The sequence below is a fragment of the Humulus lupulus genome, chromosome 3, assembly GCF_963169125.1.
Source record: "Humulus lupulus chromosome 3, drHumLupu1.1, whole genome shotgun sequence".
Lineage (NCBI taxonomy): Eukaryota > Viridiplantae > Streptophyta > Magnoliopsida > Rosales > Cannabaceae > Humulus > Humulus lupulus.
In genome coordinates this window covers 39,490,895-39,509,583 of record NC_084795.1, presented here as the reverse complement: position 1 = coordinate 39,509,583, position 18,689 = coordinate 39,490,895, and the positions used below count along the sequence as shown (strand labels likewise).

The 18,689-nt window shown below is 43.9% G+C and overlaps 1 protein-coding gene and 1 non-coding gene across 2 annotated transcripts; one reads left to right on the top strand and one right to left on the bottom strand.

Moving 5' to 3' along the window:
• Positions 1-3,674: 3,674 nt before the first annotated feature.
• Positions 3,675-4,817, bottom strand: LOC133823966 (uncharacterized). Its single transcript, XM_062256824.1, has one exon. The coding sequence runs from the start codon at positions 4,815-4,817 to the stop codon at positions 3,675-3,677; it is 1,143 nt and encodes a 380-aa protein (XP_062112808.1).
• Positions 4,818-5,734: 917 nt separating this feature from the next.
• Positions 5,735-5,841, top strand: LOC133827664 (small nucleolar RNA R71). The gene has a single exon (XR_009890315.1). It is a non-coding gene; the product is annotated as a small nucleolar RNA R71 (small nucleolar RNA).
• Positions 5,842-18,689: the final 12,848 nt, after the last annotated feature.

Genomic DNA, 18,689 nt, shown 5'->3' with positions numbered 1-18,689 from the left:
TTGGTGAGAAACAAAAATGGGATATTCAAAATGGGATTAGCTATCAAGTTGAGGTTATATGAACAAAATAGGTCAAAAAGCTCAAAGTTGGGTCACTAGGGATAGTAATTACACGGTAGGCATGAAAAGCTCAAACGGTCCAAGAAAATCGCCTAAATCCTCTTTAAATCACTAAGCCTCCTAGGATTTCTCCTCAAGGGAATTATTAAGCCAATTCTAAAAACGTAAACCTTCATGAATACTTAGTTTAATCTAGGGTGAGGGATTCATGGTCAAACAATGCAAACTCAATTGGGACACAATCTCACTATGGTTGAATTAGCACCCAAAACTTTAAGTACTAAAGCCTCACTAATACACAAGAGTTAACTAATATTGCAATTTTGTTTTTATGAAATTTTATCATCGAACCACCCCACACTTAAAAAAAACCATTACAAAAATTGATTCCAATACAACCTAAACTCTAGACTCGACACAAAACAACCCTAAGCAACATCTAAAACTTAAGACAAGAAATTGCAAGAAAGTAAAATGACACAATAGCAATAAAAAACAACACCCCCCAAACTTAAGAGAGAGAAATGTCCTCATTGCTACCCAACACAACACAACGAAGAACAATAGCAACAATAAATTTCAACAACAAGAAACACTCCACATAAAAACTAAATAAAAGCAAAAGAAAAAGAAGACTCCCTCCTATCACTGATCGTCACCATTGGCGTCCTCATGTCTAGTCTCCTCAGTGTTTGCGGTGCTAACTCCTCTCCATGGTGCGTGGGGTCAGTTTGTGGAAAGAGCTTCTTAAAAAATTCTCAAATCTCGCATATCTCTAAGGCTGCAGCATTAATAAAGAGCCTAACAGCATAGCCGCAGCATCACTCACAGACATTCTAGAATTCAAATTATCAGGAAACCAACCATAAATACACCCAAGGCTTGACTTGAAACCTGCCCAAAATTGCTTCAATTGACCCATAAAAATACAAGAATCCTCACAGCCACCCCATAACATTAATGTAACGACCCAAATTTGCTAATAAGGCTTAAGGGCTTTGATTAGCGTGCCTGGAGGGCATAATGGGAAGTATGCGTGAATTTAATGATTAAGACGCATGATTATGATTTTAAGCATGTTATATGACTATTTGAGTATTTGAGATGCATGATTATGTGTATTATGATATGTGATAATTCTAGCCCGTTGAGGGCATAAGTGTGATAATTATGTGATGTGATTTGTACCACGTGGGTGTGGTGATATCAATGCGATGCACGTGCCGAGACGGTCCTAGAGAGCTAGATAACTCAGAAGTCACAACGGGGATTTTATACCCGGCTCGGGAGGAGTCTAGAGGTATTTTGGGGATTTTGTAAGTTAGCTCTTGTGAGATAATGGTAACTGGTAATTTGGTAACTTGTGTAGCTGCTAGTAACCATAGAGAGTAACAAGATTGGTTAAAAGAAGTGGTAGAATTGTAAGGAAGTAGGAATGACAAGAAGGGCCTTGAGGTTTAGTTGGAATGGGAGTTAGATGGAAGGGTAAAATGGTCATTAGGCAAGGATTAGGATTACCTCAGCTGTAGGAAAAGGGAATACGTATTATACTTTGTTATATTTTGGTTTATGATGAATTTGAAAGAAAGGGCTAGAAAGAAAAGGGGAAATGAAGAAGGGGCTGAACTTGGGACCTAAGAGGAGACTCAGAGGGAGTTTGAGGCAATCAAAACCAGGTTTAAGCTAGGATTTCTCAAAGGTAAGAATTGTGCTCTGTTTAAGTTGAATTTAAGTCTGAATTTTCAGAGATTAAGTGAGAAAACTTAAAGGGAATATGGCTGGTTTTACTTTGAAATTCAATTAGGGTAATCAAGAGCAAAGAGGTTGGGAGCTGGAATTGGGAGGAGTTCAAGCTGAGTTTGATTGAGGTAAGAATCTTTAGCATGTTTAATTTCGTAATTGGTGTGGCTTAAGACTTTTGAAGCATGATTTGTAGTTTTGGAAGCCATGGTTAAAGTTTTAGGAATTTGAAACTCAAGATAGGATTTTGGGGTGTGTTTGTGTGATTGGGGTTGTTTGTGATGTTTACAGGTTGTTAAAAGGGGTTCATTTGGGGTTCTGAATTGATTTTGAGGCTTAGGTATAAGTTTGGGGTGATTTGGAGTGTTATGGGTTTGGGAAAACGCAGGGGAAAAACCCAGAATTCTGGGCTCGCGAAGGAGCGCCGCGGCGCAAGGCTGTTTCTGGGCGGTGCGTGTGCTCTCTGACTTGCTGGGCGCCGCGGCCCTATAGGGCAGCGCCGCGGCGCTAGGCCATTTTCAGAATGTGATATTTTGCAATTTTGAGCCTTTGCTCCGGGGATTCGGGGGATGTCTTTGGTGCATTGTTTTAGGGATTTGGGGCATTCAGAGAGTGTGGGATTGGTTCCGGGAAGTAGATTTGGATTGGTTAGTGATAAAGGATGTTTCGTTTGTGTTGTGACTAGGTCTTTGGTGAGGCTCGGGATAGAGGACCGTGCTCGCGGCGTTGGGGCATCGGAAGCTCGGGATACAGGTAAGAAAGCTGCACCTGAGTATGTGGTTAGGTTGGGACTAAGTGTTCCCTATGTTTGTATGCATTGTTATGTGAATGTGATTAACCATGTGGACACGATGGGACTAAGAGCTCCCTACATTTGTATATCATGTCGTGAGATGGTGTTATTATGCCATGGGACATGCGATTACCGGCCTAAGGGTGTCGGAATCAATATTTGCGCACTGGGGCGCGGCTCGGCCACTGGTAGCTGAGGCAGCTTATTTATCACTGAGCTCAGTTAAGCTGGCCGGAGTCAGTGAGTATTACACTGGGGGCGGCCCTAATGAGCCGAAGATAGTTTGTTAAATAGAGGGTGCGACTAAGGGCGCCAACCCTGAATGTTATTTGATGGATATGACAATCTATTGGTTATGAATGTGAATATTGTGTTATGAATATAGTTGGTTGATTGTTTGGATGACAAACTGTTATTACTGATTGGATAAATGTTATGAAATATTGAATTCTTGGTTGGGCATTGTGAAATATTTGATAAGTGTTGCTGATCTTGCTATGTTATTATGCTTTCTTGCTGGGCCTTGGCTCACGGGTGCTACGTGGTGCAGGTAAAGGCAAGGGTAGGCTGAGTCAACCATGAGTTAGAGAGCTCTGGGGGCGAGGTGTACATCGTCAGCTGCTCGGCCGCCACGGTCGAGAAATTATACAGGAACGGAAACCTAAAATGTATATTTTGCCATTAGAGTGGCTTGAACTATTTGTAACTTCTAGAATTTGTTGTAACTAAGACATCTAAACCCTGTTTTGAGTATCCATGAATTAAACCGTCATTTTTAATGAAAATAGCCTGTTTGTGACCAAAATCTTTTTATTCTTACTCTGATAATGGTATAGAGTTTACACTTTGTCTGAATGACTTGATTAGCAAGTCTTGCACTATTTTAAACACACAGTGTAACGGTCTTGGTTATCCAGGGCGTTACAATTAACTCATTCAATTACACAACATAGACAATGAAGGAGGGAGGTGAAAAACACGAACAAAAACAAAATGTTATATATACTATATATATATAATAAATTTGCTGATTTCCAAGTATATCTTTAACATCAAGCACAATAGCTCAACACATGACTTTTCAAAGATTAAGTGAGGTGGTCGAGGTCTTGTGTTGCTTAACCTCGTTACCCCCAAACTTATATTCTTTCCCATTCACCTTAAACTTTATTCCTAAATTTTCATCATGCAAATCCAATGCACCACAAGGATAGACTTTGATTACAGAGTATGAATCGGAGAAGCTTGATTTTAGATGTTTGGAGAATCCTTTCATCTGAGGATTAGAGAAAAACACCCGCTGCCCCACTTCAAACATTTGGGGGTGAGCTTTCCTACCATGCTTCTTTTTCTTCTTTCTATGTGGCTCTTGCATGTGAGACGATGCCTTTTTTACAGTTCTCCATGGCTCATTGTCTTTCTTAATTTTTTCAGGAGGTAGCTTCATCTTCAAAATCTTGTTATAATTTGTGGGTATCTCTTCCTCCATATTAGAGTCCATGACATGAATGACCAAACACTCCCCCAACTCATCTGGAGAACGTATAGGATTGAATACCTTGAACGTTACTTGCTCATCTTGAGCTCGCATTGTGAGCTCCCTTTTTTCCACGTCGATCAAAGTTCTACCAGTAGCAAGAAATGGCCTCCCCAAAATAATAGGCACCTCTATATCCGCCTCATAGTCTAGAACAATAAAGTCAACGGGAACAATGAATTTGTCAACTCTTACCAACACATCTTCAATTTTTCCATCAGGGTGAGAGATGGATCTATCAGCTAGTTGAAGAGTAACTGTTGTAGGTCTAACCCCCCCAATCCCTAACCGCTTGAACACAAACATTGTCATCAAGTTTATGCTAGCACCCAAATCACACAAAGCCATTCCACAATAAGAATCTCCAATAGTACATGGAATGGTGAAACTTCCTGGATCTTTTATTTTAGGAGGCAACTTGTTCTGCAAGAATGAGCTACACTCCTTAGTTAGAGCTACCTTTTCAAACTCCACCAACCTTCTCTTCCCTGTAAGAATATCTTTCAATTTTTTTGCATAGTTGGGCATTTGTTTAAGGGCTTCCACAAGTGGGATGTTAATACACAGCTGCTTCAAAACATCTAGAAATTTCTTGAATTGAGCATCTTGCTTTTGCTTCTCAAACCGTTGGGGAAATGGAGGTGGTTGCTTTGAAATTGAGTTGTCTGGGCGACTTTGCTGCGGCATTCCTGCAGCATTCTAGGTAGAGGCAGATTTTTGTACACTAGAAATTTCAACATCTTTTTGAATTTCCTCATTTATTTGGATTGAAGAAGGCTCACCCTCATGCCCAGAGTTTTTCTTGTTATTCTTCAACTCCTTACCACTTCTCAAATTGATTATTTTGCACTCCTCTTTACCTTCTCGTCTTGGATTTATGGTGTCACTTGGCAATGAACCTTGGGGTCGACTTCACATCTCATTAGAAAGTTGTCCAACTTGAATCTCCAAGTTTCTCATAGATGTTGCTTGACTATGGATCATTGCATCTATTTTTTTCCATATAATCCTTTAACATATTTGCCAATGGACTAGGTGGGGATGCTTGTGGCATAGAGATTTGTTGTTGAGAAAAACCAGATGGATAAGTAGGCCTAGGAGGCATAGATGAAGTGTTAAGACCAGCCCCTTGATTGCTCCATGAGAAATTAGGGTGTTGCCGCCATGTTTGATTGTAAGAATTTGAATTAAGATCACTTCTATTCTGATTTCCCATGTAACACACAGATACAGGATTAGAGGGACAATTGTCAAAGGTGTGACCATCACAACAATACACACAAGAAACTTCTATGAGCTGCCCCCTTTGTTGACCCAATTGTGGACTCATACCCACGCTCATATTCTTAAGAATATTTGACATAGAAGAAACTTGGGCCGCCAATGAAGTCAGTGCATCAACCTCATGAACATCGGCCACTTTCCTCCTCGTAGGTGCTCTAGTAGTTGGCCATTGATAGTTATTGTTGGAAATCCTCTCCAGAATTTCATAAGCTTCATTGTATGACTTGGCCAAAAGTGCCCCATTTGCCGAAGCGTCAGCCACCATTCTTGTATGAGCATTTAGACCATTATAGAAGGTCTCCATTTGGATGCAATGAGGGATGCCATGATGAGGGCATTTTCTTAGTAACTCTTTGAACCGCTCCAATGCTTCATATAAAGACTCTTCATCTAGTTGTTGGAAAGAAGTGATCTCATTTCGCAGCTTGGCATTCTTGGTGGGTGGGAAGTATTTCATTAGCTGTTGACGGTAAGAACTCGTCAACTAAGTTGAGTTGGAAAATTTATCAAATCAAGATCACTAATCGGAAAGCTGTAAAAACTTGAACAATAACTTAAGAACAATGATAGAACAATAATGGAGAATTCAGTCTTTCATTCACACTCAAGCCTCTGCTACAGTAAAATTTCCAACCCCCTTTCAGGTGGTCTTAGAGTTCATTTTATAGTAGGCTCTAATGGCCTTAGGTACATAGTGGTCCAGGAGACCATAGGGTACATAAGTACTGTGTCAGGGGAGTGGCTTTAGAGGTCGTGGTCGTACATCCCGTACAGGAGAAGGTGTCAGGAGGATGTCTCCACTACTTGTCTGTACCCATGTTTGATGTGTGGTGGCAGGTGTTGTGGCGCAGGAGGTAGTGGTGTCGGCTCTGACCTATGGCCGTAGACATACGGACCATGACTCTTACTCTAGCAGTCTCACTGGCACTGGTATCCATACTCAGTACTAGGCCGTACAAGCATGTCCCATTCGACTCGTACTGTGGCCCCTAAGCATAGGGGTCTCAAGGTGTAAGGAATGGGACCTTTGGTGTGAAGTGGAGATCTTGTGTCCTTGACATGAGATGTCTGAAGTCTCCCGAGGTCACTCACGAGTCTGGGCGATAGGCATATGGCCTTGGTGGACGTCTAAAGATGTGTGGCGAGGCCCTTCTTGGCGAGGCCATGCGTGGCGAGGCCCCTCTTGGCGAGGCCATGCTTGGTGAGGGAAACTGTTGGCGAGGCCATGCGTGGCGAGGCCCCTCTTGGTGAGGCCATGCTTGGCGAGGCCCCTCTTGGCGAGGCCATGCGTGGCGAGGCCCCTCTTGGCGAGGCCCCTCTTGGCGAGGCCATACGTGGCGAAGCCATGCTTGGCGAGGCCCCTCTTGGCGAGGCCATGCGTGGCGAGGCCCCTCTTGGTGAGGCCATGCGTGGTGAGACTTAGCGAGGCCCTTCTTGGCGAGGCCATGCGTGGCGAGGCCCTTCTTGGCGAGGCCATTAGGTGCCGCGAGGCGCTCCACCAGCGTGGCCACCACCTGCGTGGCCACCACCTTCAGCGAGGCGCTCCACCAGCGAGGCCACCACCCCCAGCGAGGCGCTCCATCATCGTGGCCATCATGTGCAGCGAGGCGCTCCACCAGCGAGGCCACCACTTCCAGCGAGGCGCTCCACCAGCAAGGCCACTACGCCCAGTGAGGCCACTACGCCCAGCGAGGCCACCATGCCCAGCGAGGCGCTCCACCAGCGAGGCCACTACGCCCAGCGAGGCGCTCCACCAGCGAGGTCGTCAAGTGCATCTAAGGCGTGGTTTCGCTAGGTAAGTGGTTGGTGCGAGACAATGGGAGCCCGAGGGCATCGCGGCTCCATCTAGTAATTAAGTGCTTATGGGACCTTAGTGCGCCCCTTTGATCTTTCGAGGGCGTGGAGTTTTGAGCCTCAACATTAGCCACTGGCGTTGAAGGCGTAGAGAATGAAGCCAAAGCTGCAGTCGACCAGGAAAATCCACAAGACCCTCCTGCCTCATGATTATAATATTTTTGTTTATCTGTACTTCAAGACAATTATATTTATTGCTCCACGGGCAGCTTTTACTTTTAACAGACAATTACATCTGAGCAGTAGCTGCTCGCGGTGTAAAAGGTTTCTTTTTTGATATTATAATACTTGCATTTTATTATAACATCTGTTCGCATGACCGAACTTAGCATTGTACTTTGGTTTGATTTAACAAAATACAAAATTTTGAAAAATACTCTAAGTACCGTAGCATGCTTTCACTTATTTTGCTCGTGTGTTTTCATACCTGTTGATATGCTTTGCTTACTAGGTACCTTATATTCCCCCCAAGTGAGGGATAAGCTTTAGGTCCTCGGTCACTTGCCTTGACCGAAACCTGTTCGAACATTTCTGCTCGTAATAAAGACTTGTAAAAATGATAATATAGCAAAATAACACACGTAATGAGCAAATACTTGTAATAAATACAATAGTTGGCAAGAATGACTGGCTGCGCCAGTCCCTTTTATTTCTCGTAATATATGGACAAAACATGTCTTACGAGTGATCAACAAAATGATCTAACACTTTATAAGCAACCAGTCACATTAAATGACCAGCCCTTTTTCATAACTTGTAAAAAGTAAAATTAATACAAGCCAATTCTTTAAGAAGAATTGTTTATTGATAGTACTTGCACAGGTGTTCTCCATTCCAATAGCGAGGAATGAGATCTCCATTTAAGCGAGCAAGTTTATAAGTGCCTGGATGGAGGACTTCTTCAATTTGGTACGGTCATTCCCAATTAGGCCTGAGTACTCCAGTAGCCTGGTCGCGGGTGTTAAGGAAAACCCTTCGAAGTACTAAATCTCCGACATTGAATTTCCTTTCGCGTACTTTAGAATTGAAATATCAAGCGACCTTTTGCTGGTAAGCTGCTGCTCGGAGTTGGGCTTGCTCTCGCTTTTCATCAACCAAATCTAGAGATTCCATCAATAGCTAGCTATTAGAACCTTGATCGTGCGTTATTCTTCGATGCAATGGCGGATCTAACTCAACAGGCAACATAGCCTCATATCCATAAGCTAAGGAAAATGGGGTATGGCCTGTTGCTGTGCGATGGGACATTCTGTATGACCAAAGGACTTCAGGCAATTGCTCTGGCCATGCCCCTTTTGCTTCTTCAAGTCTTTTCTTCAGAGTATCTTTTAGCATTTTATTGACTGCCTCTACTTGTCTGTTTGCTTGAGGGTGAGCAACTGAGGAAAAGCTCTTGATCATTCCATGTCGCTCGCAAAAATCTGTGAACAGATCACTATCAAAATGGGTGTCATTGTCTGAGACAATCTTTCTTGGCAATCCATAGCGACACGCGATATTTTTGACTACGAAATCCATCACTTTTTTGGTCGTTATGGTGGCGAGTGGTTCGACTTCGGCCCATTTAGTGAAGTAATCGATGGCCACTACGGCGTACTTGACGCCGCCCTTTCCTGTGGGCAGAGATCCGATTAGATCTATACCCCAGACTGCAAACGGCCACAAACTTTGCATCTGTTTTAGCTCATTAGGGGATGCTCGCGAAATTTTGGAGAACCTCTGGCATTTGTCGCACCTTTGCATAAATTCCATTGAGTCTTCGTTCATTGTTGGCCAGAAGTATCCTTGCCTTAGGATCTTTTTTGATAGACTTTGCCCCCCAGCATGGTCCCCACAAAAGCCTTCGTGGACCTCTTTCATCAATTCTTTGGCCTTCTCTTTTGAAATACACCTGAGGAGTGGCATTGAGTATCCCCTTCGGTACATGATTCCATTGACCAGTATATACCTAGCAGCTTGCCGTTGAAGGGTCCTGGCTTTGTTTCTGTCCGTTGGTAACACACCTTTCATCAGGTACTCCATGTAAGGTGCCATCCATGTATCCGCCGCATGAATCACCAAAGAGGTCTCTTCTGCTTGGATGCTTGGTGCAGATAATCGTTCAACTGGTACTATGTTTAGGGTGTCAGCATCCTTGGCACTTGCTACTTGGCCAAAGCATCAGCGTTTGAATTCTGGTCGCGAGGTACTTGCTGGAGAGTGTACTTATCAAACTGCGCCAATAGATCATTCGCTTTATTCAAGTTAGCAGCCATTTTTAAGCCTCGGGCCTAGTATTCTCCAATGATTTGATTGACAACTAACTGAGAGTCACTGTAGATATCAAGTGACTTTATGTGCATGCTTATGGCTAATCGTAATCCTACGAGCAGTGCTTCATACTCGGCTTCGTTGTTAGAAGCAGTGAAGTCAAATCTGATTGCGCAGTGAAATCGATGCCCCTCAGGCGTTATCAAAATCACTCCTGCTCATGCATGGTGCTCATTAGAAGAACCATTTGTAAACAACTTCCAAGAAGGAGTTTGGCTTTGAGACTCAGGTTCTTCAGGTCCTTCTGGATGCTCACTGTCTGGAAGCCCAGTGAGTTCTGCGACGAAATCGGCCAGAGCCTGTCCTTTTATCGCTGCTTGTGGCAAGTAAGAGATATCAAACTACCCAAGTTCGACCGCCCACTTCAATAATCAGCCTACGGCTTCTGGTTTCTGCAGAACTTGCCGTAGAGGTTAGTCGGTCAAAATTGTGATTGGGTGAGCTTGGAAGTATGGCCGCAATTTTCTGGAGGCCAAGATTAGGCAATAGGCTAATTTTCAATAGGTGGATACCGCAACTCCGCTCCTATTAGCCTCTTGCTTACATAATAAACAACCTTTTGCACGCCTTCCTCTTCTCTTACTAAGACAGCATTAGCAGCGTATTCAGTGATCGCCAAATAGATGAACAAAGTTTCTTTATCAACCGGCTTTGATAGAATCGGTGGTTGCAACATGTGAGTCTTTAAGGCTTGAAAAGCCTGTTCGCACTCCTTTGTCCATCCAAATTTCTTGTTGCCTTTGAGTAGATTAAAAAATGGGACGCATTGTCTGTCGATTTGGAAATAAATCTACTGAGAGCAGCAATTCTTCCAGTCAGGCTTTGAACATCTTTGATTTTCGTTGGCAATTTCATATCGACCAGGGCTTTGATCTTGTCGGGATTGACTTCAATTCCTCGTGAGTTTACTATAAATCCCAAGAATTTCCCTGATCCAACTCTGAAGGAACACTTGAGGGGATTCAGCTTCATCTGGTATTTGTTCAAGACGTTGAAGCATTCTTGCAAGTCCTTTATTTGTCCTTCTTCCTTCTTCAACTTAACCAGCATGTTGTCAATGTATACCTCCATGTTTGTTCCGATCAGCTCCTCAAACATGTGATTGACTAGTCGCTAGTAAGTCGCACCAGTGTTTTTCAAGCTGAAGGGCATTGCCTTGTAACAGTAGAGCCCTGTATCAGTCCGAAAGCTAGTGTGATTTTCGTCAGGGGGATGCATACTTATCTGATTGAATCCGGAGTATGCATCGATGAATGAGAGAATCTCGTGCCCTGCAGTGGCATCAATCAGCTGGTCGATTCTAGGGAGTGGGAAACAATCTTTAGGGCAGGCTTTATTAAGGTATGTGAAATCCAAGCATGTTCGCCACTTGCCATTCGGCTTGGGAAGAAGCACGGGATTAGAGACCCAAGATGGATAAAATGCTAGCCGGATGAATCCATTCTCTTTTAGCTTCTCGACTTCTTCCTTTAGAGCTTTTGATCTATCTTTGTCGAGCAGCCTCCTTTTCTGTTGTACTGGTGGAAAACTCTTTTCTACGTTCAGGACACGGCTAATAACTGCAGGGTCTATTCCAACCATGTCTTTATGCGACCAGGCAAAGACTTCCTGGTTTTTCCTCAAAAATTCCACCAGTGCTTACTTCGTTGTTGTCTCTAAGTTTTTACTGACTTTCACAACCCTGGTCGGATCTTCTTCATCGAGTTGGACCTCCTCAAGGTCCTCGATGGGTCCTATCTCTTCATCAAAATCCCCAAAGCAAGGATCTAAATCTCTGTCCTCACTTTGGGCAACGCCCTATTTGGTGACATCATCACCTGATTGGGCCTGTACAATAATAGCCGTTTGCAACTCTTTTCCAGAAACTTCCCTCGGTACACATTTCTTCGCCTTAGATATTGAGGCATTGTAGCACTCCCTCGCTTCCCGCTGATTTCCCAACATGCATCCTACCCCTGTGTCGGTTAGAAATTTCATGGAAAGATGCCATATCGAGGTAACGGCTCGTAGGTCGACTAAAATTGGCCTTCCAACTACAGCATTATACGCTGAAAGACAATCAACTACTATGAAAGTAGTGAGTAAAGTCCTGTTTGCAGGTGCAGTTCCTGCTGTAACTAGGAGCCTAATTGACCCAGTTGGGGCGAGCTCTTCACCAGAAAAACCATAAATGGTTTTGTTGCATGGCTCCAGGTCCTTGACGGACAATTTCATTCTTTCCAGAGAATACTTGTATAAGATGTTGACTGAGCTTCCTGTGTCAACCAACACCCTCTTAACCATCATGTTGGCGATTTGAACGTCAATGACCAGTGGATCAGAGTGTGGGAATCGTACGTGTTGGGCATCGTCGTCAGAGAAGGTTATCAATTCCTCCTCTAGTCGAGCCTTCTTTGGTTCTCGATCCTCCACACTCATCATCTCGATGTCCTGGTCGGGGCGTAAGGTCCAAGCGTATCGCTCCCTTGCCTTCCCACTGTCCCCTGCAAGGTGTGGGCCGCCACAGATGGTGAGTAATGTACCTGCCACAGGAGCTGGCTGTAAAGGTGGCGAGCATTGGCGTGCAGGCGCCTGCTTGTTGCCACCTTGAGCCTCTCGCTGAGACCCTCCTGTGGCCCGTATGTATCTCCTTAGGTGTCCCTTCCTAATCAGGAACTCGATCTCATCCTTTAACTGGTTACACTCATTGGTGTCATGTCCGTAGTCGTTGTGAAAATGACAGAATTTTGTGGTATCCCTCTCAGAGATATCTTTCCTTATAGGCGCTGGTCTCTTATAAGGGACATTGGCCTTGGTTGCCTGTTAGACCTCTGCCCTACTTTCAACAAGGGTCGTATAGTTGGTGAATCACAACTCATATCTGTTGCCTTTGGGGAATTTATTCTCAGACGTTGACGGCTCATTGCTCGCCCTTTTTCCACCATTTTTGCCATTTCCATTCCCGTTGCCTTTACTGTTGCCATTCGATTTATTCGACCCGTTGGCGACCTTAGCGGGTTCTTCCTTCGATCCCTTATCTTTCTTAAGCAGTTTCCCCTCGTTGGCTATCGCGTCCTCGAGCTTGATGTATCGATTAACTCGACCCAAAAACTTCCGGGTACTCTTTACCCCGTTCTTTCTTAGGATGTTTCAGAGGGGAGAATGACGTCTGACCCTGGCAGTTAGGGTCATCATCTTTCCCTCATCGCCCACTGTTTTGGCTGTAGCTACTGCTCACATAAAGATCTGGACATACTCCTTTAAGGGCTCTCCCTCCTTTTGGCGTATCTCGACCAGCTGGTTGGCCTCAGTGGGGTGTACGCGACCAACATAGAATTTTTTGTAAAATTCCTTCATGAGCATTTCCCAGGATACTATACTAGCAGGAGGGAATTTAAAGAACCACTCCTGGGTGGTTTTAGATAGTGTGGCAAGGAAGATCCTGCAGCGGGCATCGTCCGACACCTTCTGAATATCCATCTGTATCTCAAATCTGTTGACATGAGATACTGGGTCCCCGTACCCATCAAAGTTTGGCAGTACTGGCATTTTGAATGTAATGCCCCAAATTTCCTAATAAGGTTTAGGACCTTGATTAGGAGGCCGGGAGGGCCATAATTGATTTATTATGATATTTAATGATTATATGCATGTTTACATGAATTATATTAGTATATGATGGTGAATGCTTGCATGTGGGTGTATTTATACTTATAAGGGCATTTTGGTAATTTGGCCTGTTGAGGGCATATTTGTAAATTGGGTGCATACTGTAATTTGTGAATGAGATTTCATTATTATGGAGATATATTCGAGCTATTCGGCATGAGACGGTCATATATAATGGATTAGCGGTTTCGTCATAACGGGGTCAATTTTGGGGTAATAGAAATGTTTATTTGGTGATAGATTGGGAATATTTGAGATCAGGGTGAAATTCTGGAAGTTTTGACTATAGTGTCCCCGGGGGTGTTTTCGGGACCCCGAGCACTAGGTTTTATTTGAGGTTACTTAAGCTTGAAGTAGCTTGTCAGATAAGAACGTACGTTAGAAAACCTTTCGTTTTCTCTCTGACGGTTCGTTATACCGTTTGAGCATTTTTGAGGAAATCTTGAGTTCTAGGAGTCGGAATCAAGCGAGGGTCGAGGCATAGCGATCCTAGGAAAGATTAGGAGCTTCTTAACCGATGGATTTGACAAAAAACAACCCAATCAAAGGTAATCTAAGTTTGAAGTTTTAAGTTTTTAAAGTTTCTAAGCTTAGAATTGGACTTTGTTAATTGTTGAGTTTTTGGTCGGTTTGAGCCTTGGGTTTTGAGGGTTTTGGAGTATTGGGAAGCTTGGGAACTTTGATTTGATGATTGGGGAATGTTTGGGTATGTTTTTGGAGGATTTGGAATGCTTAAAACACGTTTGGGAATGGCCCAGGGTTGGGGGCCGCGGCCCTAGTTCGATGAAGCAGGTGTCAAGAAATTGGCCTTACTGGGCGCCGCGGCCCTTGATGGAGGGGGCTGCGGCCCTTGCCTCAGAGAACCCTGGGGGCCACGGCCCAAGGTGCTAGGGCCGTAGCCCTTGCCCTGTTTTCACCCCGTTTGCTCATTTTGACCCCGGGAACTTAGCTATGGGCCTCGGGAGTGTCCCTACTACTTGGATTAGTTTGGATTGGTCTCTTGGAGGCTAGATATTGGTGTGGAAACCTTTGATTATCATGTTATTGATGGTGTTCCATATTTGGTTATGATTAGGTGACCGCTAAGGGCTTAAAGGTTGATCGTTCTCAAGGGTCGTTCTTATATTGGTTCTAGCTCGAATCTGAGGTAAGAAAACTGCACCCTGTGTATATGTGACATGCATGGTTATTATCGAGGCATGTTGGTTGATTATTGAGTATGACATGCATGGTTATTATTGATGCATGCCGGTTGATTATTATGTATGACATGCATGGCTATTCTTGATGCATGTTGGTTGACGATTAAACGTGACATGCATGGCTGTTATTGGTGCATGTTGGATTGCTGGATATATTGCATATGATGCATGAGAAACTTGTGATTAGGACATGCTTCGTATATTGAGTATGATATTATTCAGAGCTTGTGCCTCTGTGGTTGTGCATGGTCCTAATTGTACTAATACCTGTTTAGTAAGCATGCTGAATACCTTGTCTATGGATATGGAACATGTGATATATGATTGGCGGCATGACTTACTTGTGTATGACACTGACTAGTCAGGGACCAACTCTAAAGTCGAGAATCACGTATTGAATGGCTCTATGGCATTAATGCTAGACTGACCCTAAGGTCGATGAATCATGCATTGAATGGCTCCATGGCATTAATGCTGGACCGACTCTAAAGTTGGGAATCGTGCATTGAGTGGCTCTAAGGCACTAATGCCAGACCGACCCTAAGGTCGATGATCACGCATTGAATAGCTCCATGGCATTAGTGCGAGACCGACCCTAAGGTCGAAGAACTTATAAGCGCTTGCCTGGTCTATGACCAGATGTTTATAGCCAAGGTATATGACCCCGGTGACTGTTTGTCACATGGCTAGGGGACGCTGTCCATAGCACGACTCTAGAGTCGGGAGGAAGGTTATGTTAGTGACCATTCACCATGCACCTGTCCTGATCAAACTTATGAAAGAATCATTTATCAGTTAAGCCCTGGTGACCCTATCGTCACATGGCTAGAGGGAGCTAAGCTCATTATTGTGACTTTTGGCTATTGTCACCTATTTTCTTGGACTGATAGTCCTGAATGGTTATTATGATCGTTGTTGATATTATATCATGCTTTATTGTGTTTTCTTGTTGGGCTTTGGCTCACGGGTGCTACATGGTGCAGGTAAAGGCAAGAGGAAGCTGGACCATCCTTGAGTTGGAGAGCTTAGGTGATGATGTGTACATATGCAGCTGCTCGTCCACCATGACCGAGGTTTAAAGTGGAACTAGAGTTAAACCCTGTTTTGCCGCTTAGAACGGCCTGTTGTAAATCTTTTCTGTAATAGACTCTGAAACTTTATTTTCGGGATCCCAATGTGTATATTAAACGTTCTAGTGAAATGTTACATCCTAACCAAAGTTTTTAATCCCTAAACCGCTAATCATACTTAGTTCACGATTTTGGCCAAATGATTCGATTAGCGAGTTTAGCAATGTTTACAAGGCACACCGTAACGGTCCCTGGAGTTTGGGGCGTTACATTGAATTTGCTGGGGGTTTCTGCCACAACAATCCTCTGCATAAACAGAGTGCCTCTCCTCCGGTCATACTCTATGTGAGATGTTCGGCTCCAGACAAGTTGTTGTACTGCCTGGTTCAGAGCATCGATTTGAGCCTAAACTACGTCCGGAATTGTTGGGGCGACTAGTGCTGGAGGAGCGTACTCATCGTGTCTCTCGCGCCTGTCATTGAGTACGTCTCTCAAGTCATCATCCCTGTGCCTTTGCTTGCTAACTCCTAGCTGATCAAAGCGTTATTCTGTTTGGGTTGCCCCCCAACATTATGGCTCATAGGCCTATTATCTCTTGGTGGGGGGTTCCTGTCCCCACCTCTTTCATCCTGCCCGCGACCAACATTCCTTCTACCAGAATCGGCCTCATTATAGTCATGGCCATCTCGAAACTGCGACCGACTATGGCGAGACCTACTAGTCACGCTGTTTACTCCTCTGGCTGGTATCTCCTGAGTGTTAGGGGAGGCCTGCGTTTGTCGGTGGGTCCCATGCATCATTATGCCGTGGGGGGCCTCTGACCATAGATCCTGACTCATTATGCCTTCTATTGGCAGAAGGACGCTGCCCCCTGCTTGGTGGATTTGGCTCATCATCCCCTTGGCGTCTAGGGCTGCGGGGAGGCTGTCCGGCCCTATTCTGCCTATGGCGCTGGGGATTTCCACGACCAGCTTGAGAATGTGGCTGTTGCTCAGGATCCCGTATTGGGACATCATCCTGAGCGATAAGTGGCTGCTCCGGCCGTTGAGGGATCACTGGATGAATTGGAGGACTCGGATTTTGGGCCTGTTGTGGTGGTGCATTTGGTGGCTGATCCGATTGTAGCGCAGCCTGTCCTCGGGCCAATTGAATGGCTGCTTCAAGAGCGGTCGTGGCCTCTCTCTACCGATGGTCCATGTCTGCCTGCCGCTCATTTAGCTCATGGCACTGACGTTCAATCTCCCTTTGCTGTAGCGCCAAGGTCTCTACTGCATTCTCCAGATTGGCCAACTCATCCTGGAACACCCCTAGTGTTGCCCTCAGAGTCTCCAAATCCAGTTCCTCCTCTTCAAAATCTAAATGTGGTTCATTCTCAGCCACATTTGGAGGAGGAGGTTGAGATGATGCTGCGCCAGTAGCCTATCCAGCTCTCTTGGATGTCTTTGCCATTTGATTTTCTTAAAGCTTCTTGAATAATGTCTCAATGAAAGCACCAGAATGTTGACCCTTGATTTGGTCAACGACACGGAGTCAAAATAACGACAAAGAAGCAAAAAGAAATCAAGAATGGAATCAAATGATAAAGAGGTGACACAAATGATTTATAGTGGTTCGGCCCCAACTGTGTGGTAATAACCTACGTCCACTTAGTGTTATTATTGATGTTGAATCCTAATGTCCTGATCAACGAACTAGGGTTCTTGAGTTTCACCAGCCTTAGAAGAATTACAACTTTTTGGTGGATAATCACACTATGTTCTTTCTACGAGTATTTAGGTTCAAGATTCAAAAGTCCCTTCCTTGAGCCTTCTCATTCATATTTATAGGCTCAAGGGGGTTACATGGGTCAATGGGCCTTAATTATCCTTAATATCAGCGTATCAAGGCAATAAAGAGAAAATATAATAAATGTAGTTATTACAAGATTACATATCTTTAAAGGAAATAAACCGAAGCATGCGACCAGACTGGTCGCATCTAATCGTGAGATTTAATGAGGCAAGAAACACCTGGTTGATAATCGAACATCACTCCTTCATTTTAACGTTGCCACGTGCCAACCACGTGTAATAAATTCTTGCCATGTCATCAGGAGCCATTTTTAGGTAAACATAATTAAATGCAGAAAAATAAAAGACACGACTCATGAAAATTGATTCAAGGAGTAACAAATGGTATGATGGCAACTAGAATAATTATCCCCCTAATATGCAACTCTAACAGTGGTGCTGGACTGATGCTGCAGCAACTAGTGGTCTAGTAGTCCAGAATTTTAATTTATTTTCATAGGCTTTCGTCAAAGAACTATGATTTTAATCTTTTAATTAAATCACATATGTCTCTGCTTATTCAATTTCAAAGATTTAATTCAAGCATCAATTCCATAAAAACTATGCATGGTAATAATATATGTCTACATCACTACAATATTGAAATCAATGAATTCAATCATGCATCATTCAAATAGTGTGTCAATTAATTCCAAACTTTTCAGATTTGAACATTAACCCAACTTCTTACTAAATGTGATCAATCATTAGCAAGTATTAATCATGAGAAAAAATTTGAATGAATAAACCTAAGTTGCATTAGCATCAAACTCAAAATATCACAAGTCACATATTAGGGTTCAAATTATCCTAGCTAATTATAGTTTAGCTCATAGTTACTGTACGCCCTAATTTTCCACGGGCTATTAGCGAGCTGAGATATGGCATAATTATATCCGCCACGTGGCCGGAGCTGCTGTTGTCAGGTCCTACCTCTTTAGCTCGAGGTAACCAAAGGTTTACCAAGATTATTTAAGGGCCGAGTCAGGAATATGAAGACCGAAGGTCAAGAAGGCATCCAGCTCGAGGCACGAGCTGGAGTTGGAAGCTGTGACCCTTTATAAAGTCAACCACTCAATGTAAACGTTCATATATCAGACATCACGTGTCTGATATATCCTGAATTCTCGGACACGCAGCATGAACGTGCGTGTTCAGGCACCCACGACTGGGTTGGGCCGTGCAGCCAATTATCCCCCTTACCTATTGATTAGACCACACTTCATTTTTCAGGATTTAGGAATTAATCATGAAGGTCACAGAAGTGACATGATGGGTAAGAAGGTCACGGGATGACCCCCTTACCAACTCCTAGGTGCCCTCTCCTATAAATATGGAGAGCCTGGGAGTTGCAAGGGGTTG